Source organism: Vigna unguiculata, chromosome 9 (assembly GCF_004118075.2).
Source record: "Vigna unguiculata cultivar IT97K-499-35 chromosome 9, ASM411807v1, whole genome shotgun sequence".
NCBI lineage: Eukaryota > Viridiplantae > Streptophyta > Magnoliopsida > Fabales > Fabaceae > Vigna > Vigna unguiculata.
Window position 1 is genome coordinate 19,253,213 of NC_040287.1, and position 5,787 is coordinate 19,258,999.

At 41.7% G+C, this 5,787-nt stretch overlaps 1 protein-coding gene across 1 annotated transcript; it reads right to left on the reverse strand.

The window, feature by feature from the left end:
* Window positions 1–259: 259 nt before the first annotated feature.
* Window positions 260–1,441, reverse strand: LOC114163524. The gene is made up of 4 exons (XM_028047831.1): window positions 1,328–1,441; window positions 913–1,105; window positions 696–752; window positions 260–606 (listed from the first exon to the last, which is right to left on the reverse strand). Exons 1-4 carry the CDS (start codon window positions 1,439–1,441, stop codon window positions 260–262), a joined length of 711 nt encoding a protein of 236 aa, XP_027903632.1.
* Window positions 1,442–5,787: the final 4,346 nt, after the last annotated feature.

Sequence of the window (5,787 nt, forward strand, 5' to 3'; positions counted from 1 at the left end):
TCACACCAAAAGGCATGACCACATACTCGTAGTGTCCATACCGGGACCTGAAGGTCGTTTTCTGCACATCATTTGCCTTCACCAATATTTGATGATAACCCGACCCATGCAACTGATCCATCAAGTCATCTATTCTCGGGAGGGGGTACTGGTTCTTGATGGTCATCTTGTTCACTTGTCTGTAGTCTACACATAGCCGTGAACTCCGATCCTTCTTCTTCACTAACAATATCGGTGCTCTCCAAGGCGAGGTACTAGGTCAGATGAAATGCTTCCCTAGTAAATCCTCTATTTGCTTCTTGAGTTCCACCAACTCTACCGGAGCCATACGGTATGGAGCCATCGACACTGGCCCGGTTCCTGGTACAAAGTCTATAGAGAACTCCACCTCTCTATTGGGAGGCAACCTTGGTACCTCCTCTAGGAATACATCCTCAAACTCGTGTACTACTAGTATGATCGATGCCTCTTCCTCCTTCTCCACTTCCAGACGAGTGAAAATTATGAAGTACTGCGTGGCCTTCTGAATCTCCTTCACGACTCCTTGGGATGATAACAACTCAGGCTCCTCTGAGTTGGGAAACAACAACCTATTCTCTCGGCAGTCTATAAGGATGCGATTGGCAGAGAGCCAATCCATCCTCAAGATCATTTCCAACTCTTGTAGAGGTAGGCAGATCATATTCACTTTATACCTCCGCCTTCTACCTCCACCAGATACCTAGCGCACAAGGACGACGTCCTGACCAAACCTGATGTTGGAGTAGACACCACAAGTTCACACTGCAGCTCACACTTGCAAACTCAACTTTTTCACACATGCATCTGACACAAATGAGTGTGTCGCTCCAGAGTCATATAGCACACAACAAGTTTTCTCAGCTATCAAACAATGGCCTATAACAAGGTTACCTGAACCCGCTACTTCCACTCCTGTCATGGCGTAAACTCTGCCTGACGCCTGAGGCCTGTTGCCTCCCCTCATCTGCTGGTTCTGCGCAGGAGTCTGTACTAGAGGTCGCGTCACTACCCTAGCAAGGGTGGGGCAGTTCCTCCCAAAGTGGCGCTCCTTGCCACAGTTGTTGCACCTCTTGAAGCCTGCAAGCTATGGGCAAACATTCCTCTTGTGTGGTCCCCCACACTAGTAGCACTGAATCCTGCTCTGCTGGAGAGAAGACTCCCTAGACCCCTAAGACTGGAAATGGGGCCTAGTGTAGGGTTTCCTCCTCTCTTCGTGCCTATGCCTAGATCTCGATGGTCCTCCCACTCTCTGTTGGTGTGAATGCTGAGTCTCCACCTCCACCTTCATCCTCTCCATGACCCTAACCTTCTCCACCAAGGCTGCAAAGTCCTTGATGGAAAGTGGGGCCACCATCAGACGAAGATCTCCGCGGAGGCCATTCTCGAATTTCCTACATCGCCACTCCTCATCTAGTGGCATGGTGTAGAAACGACTGAGGTGCTTAAACTTTTCTCCATACTCAGCCACAGACTTGCTTCCTTGGGTCAACTACAAGAACTCTACCTCTTTAGCATACTTGACGTTGTCGGGGAAGTACTCGGAAAGGAATTTTCTCCTAAAGACGTCCCAAGTGATTTGTTCCTGCCTCTCCTACATGATGGACTTCGTTCTGATCCACCAGTGCTCAGCTTCACCTGTGAGCATGTACACCGCGAAAACCAGCCTACTCTCCTCGGGGCACATCTTAGCATCAAATATTCTCTCTAGATCTTTTAGCCACTGGTCTGCCACGTTCGGACTGGTCTTGCCCGCAAACTTCATTGGGCGGTGTTTGAGAAAATCCTCCAGGCTCCACTCCCTGGTAGTAGGTCGTGGCTCAGGACCAAATGCAGGGGCGGCTACCCTATTCTCCTCCAGCTAGTGGAGGGCTTCCATGTATTTTCTGTGAGCGTCCTCAGCATCTACCCTAGCATTGATGCTTCATGTTGTTACATCATAACGGTACTCTATTGCATCATAGCAGCCACCATTGCTTCTATCGCCCTGGCGATATCTGGTACGTCACCCTGAGAAGGCTGAGAGTTCCTACGTTGAGGGGCCATGTCACTAGCACACAGGAAAAGCAAGAGTTAGGTTAGATGAGAGCTTAGCTAGTATCATGAAGGATTATCTTGTTCCTTTTTAAGATTATTGAATATGGTGTGAGTTGAATAAGAAAGCTAAGTGAAATCCTGATGAAGGATTATCTTGTTTCTTTTTAAGATTATTGAATATGGTGTGAGTTGATTAAGAAAGCTAAGTGAAATCCCCACTGGACATTAAGATAGCAAGCTATCTAGATGTGAAGGTTCCTTTCACTAAGCTCAAGAGAAGAAGATGATAGATTGATTCAAAACAAAAAGGAAATGGAAAGCACATAAACCATAGAAAACCAAGAACAATTAAAGGAAGACAAAAACATAAAATGGATAGGAAAAAAATGGAAAAAATGTGAGAAACACGCCACTACAAGACTAGGCTAGAAGCCATGGCAACCTTGAAGATGAGTGGATGTGTGCCGCCACTTGCTATGCAAGATAAGGCTTAAAAGTATTCACTCCCTAGGGAGGAAACTCTCACAAATGGTTGAGACACAAGAGTGTTTTTACTTCAAAATGTTCAACCCTTTTACATGTCTAGGAGCACCCCTTATATAGAAGAGTTTAGGGGCCTCTAAGCAAATAAAAGATACCTAAGGATGTCTCTACAAAAACCTAACCCTAGCTTCTAGAAACTAGGTCAAATAAGGTTACAAAAAGGAGAGACAAAAGAGCTAACTATGGTGTGTGCAAGGCTAATTTCGTTCTAGCACAAAAGGAGACAAAGAATGTGTCTCATATGTCTCCAAAAAGTGGCCAAAGTGTGCTAAACACAAAGGAGACCAAAGGTACATAGGTACACTTGCTTCATGCCTTTTACTTTATGCTTTATGCCTTTGCTTTACTCTCTCATCCACATCATTTATGCTCCCCAATCACCATGCGCCACCTAGCATTGCTTTCTTACTCCTAATTAACCTACAAAGCAAATAAACATAGATTAGCATGTTGGCTTAAGTCAAGTCAACTATAGTCAACAAGTCAAACCTAGTCAAAGGTCAACAAGTCAACTAAAGTTGATTCAACTAAGTCAACTTAGGGAATCAAAAATAGCAAACACAAATGAAAGGGATGAAGGATTAGTGAACTTGCTTTCTAAACATGCTTAGTCTTCTTAAGCATTTGCCTCCATCCTTGGTTGGGGTCAATCCTTCATCATCCTCCCCTCCTTGGAGAGCATTTGACCACAAATTCTTTAAGCCTTTGTAGATGGAGCTTGACTTGATTTGGGGGAGGATTTGTGCCTCCCTTTTATGAGCTCTTGTTCCATCCTTTCTAAGGGTATTACCCCCAGCTTTGGTTAGGCCATCTTTTTTTTCTAGACTAGTTTTCCTCTCTTGCTTGTGCTTTGGGCCTTCCTTTTTGGCTTGGGAAGAGAAGGAAGGGTGATGTACATCTTGCTTTGGAAGAATTTTTTTGTAGGCAAGTAACACCTTGGTGAAAGCTTGGCCCTTTTCTTTTTCTTCTTTATCTTTTCTTATTATATTTCTATCCTTATTAACTTCTTGAGGTGATAGAGGTAGTAAAGTGGTCTTTTTCCCATTTATGAAGAAAATGTATTGGTTTGTATGGCCATCATGTAAACTTTGTTTATCAAATTGCCATGGCCTACCTAGTAAGATATGTGTGACTTCCATGGGAACAACATCACATAGCACCTCATCTTTGTAGCTTCCTATAGAGAAGTTAATTAGGACTTGTTTATTGACATCTATTTCTCCCTCTTTACTTATCCAAGCAAGCTTGTATGGCTTAGCATGAGGAATGGTCTCTAAGCAAAGCTTTTCCACCAACCTTGTGCTAGCTACATTGGTACTACTTCCTCCATCAATAATTAGAGAGCAAACCCATTTGTTAATTTTGCATCTAGATTGAAAAATGTTTTCTCTTTGAGTTGGCTCAAGCTCACTTTGATCTTGACCTATCATGCGCCTTAATAACATAGGGTTTTTCTCAAAAATTTTAGTTTTACTAGAGGAAGAAGATTCTTATGAAAGAGAATGGGGAGATGAGTGTTCACTTTCAACATCATTACTCTTCTTTAAGATCATGGTCCTTTTGGTTGGGCAATTTAAAGCAATATGATTATAACCCAAACATTTAAAACATTTAATGGAACTTGATCTTTGATAAGTGGAATGGTGAATGTGATCACTTGGTGACTTACTTTTACTTGGTGGTTCTTGATGAGAGTTAGAAGAGAACTTATCATGTTACTTTTTATCCTTTCCCTTCCATGAGTGACTAAAGTAGTGGTTGGGTGAGTAACTCTTCCTTGCCCTTCTTTTTCTTTTCAATTGAATTTCAATCCCTAGGGCAAGTGTGAAAACATTTTCAAGAGTGGAGTACTCATACAACTCTACTTGGTCTTGTATGTCTCTCTTAAGACCACTCACAAATCTTTTTATTTTCTCTTTGTTAGTTTCTTTTATTTCAACCCTACGCATTTTAGACTCTAATTCTTTAAAGTACTCACTCACACTCATAGAACCTTGGTGAAGCCTTTAGAGCTTCAAAAGAAGTTCCTTCCTATAGGAGGGAGGAACAAATCAAGCGCGCATAAGAGATTTAATCTCCATCCAAGAAGCCGCGGGTGGCCCTTGGTCATAATTCTTACAAACTTTATGCCACCAAGTATTGGCATACTCCAAAAATCCTAAAACTACTAGATCAACTTGTGCTTGATCCTTTACATGATTTTCATTGAAAATTTGATCAACTTTAGCTTCCCAATCAAGGAAGATTTTGGGATCACTTCCACCATAGAACTTAGGAATCTTTAGAGTTTGCTTCTCTTGTGATGGGTTGCGCCTCGAATGCCCTATTTTCCTAGGCTCTCTTTCTCTCTCCCTAGCTTCAAGCCTTTGAATGTGCTCTTGGATTCTTAGGTCACTTTGCTCCTTGTCTTTTCTCAATTGTTCAAAGGCCTCCTTCCTAGACAACTCCAAATTCCGAAGCAATCTCATCAATGTATTGTTTTTGTTTGTTGTAGGTGCATTTGATGAACTTGCCATGATTCCTACAACAAAAACACTCAAATCCGAGACAAAATAAATGGATTAGAGGTTAGACAATATGAAAACCGAGACCAAATCCAACCCAAAATGTAACCCAAATGTTTAGATCACTCTCCCAAAGTAACAAGGCAAGGCTAGCACTCAAAATCCACCAAAGGAGTGAAGCAAACACTTTTCAAAACTTGTTCAAAACCTTTCAAATGCACTACAAGTGATTCAGCCACAACATCCCAAGAGTTTCAAGAAAAGAAAACTACTAAGACAAAATAAAGAACGCCTAGTGACAAGCAAGAAAAGCACAAAAACAAGGAAAGCTAAACTCTAAAGAAGAAAAGTTTGAGACAAAACTTTTAACAAGACTAAAACAATGAAAAACACTTTTAAGGACTCTATGGAAAGCATTTGAACAAGCCAAAATTATACCTCAAATCATGCATACACCATGAAAGATCATAACCAAGTCAAAACATGGAACTAATTTGCCAATATCACCCAAAATCCAAGTATAAAATTTGGTAGCATAACACCTAGTAAGAATTGCCAAATGGATTCACCAAGCATTGTAAAAGTTCTCGGCCAAACTGTTTTTGGTCTTGAAAACACTTTTTCTTTTCAAAACTAGGTACTTAAAATGATGAGAAGGATGTTTTAGGGTGTCTTGAACACTTAG

Excerpts from the sequence above, each read along its gene's own strand:
- LOC114163524 (XM_028047831.1), bottom strand. The coding sequence starts at position 1,441 with ATGCCACTAGATGAGGAGTGGCGATGTAGGAAATTCGAGAATGGCCTC. Across the intron at positions 753-912 it reads AGTGGAAGTAGCGGGTTCAG|GTTTGGTCAGGACGTCGTCC; the intron begins GTAACCTTGTTA and ends CTCCAACATCAG. Across the intron at positions 607-695 it reads GGTGGAGGTAGAAGGCGGAG|ACTGCCGAGAGAATAGGTTG; the intron begins GTATAAAGTGAA and ends GCATCCTTATAG.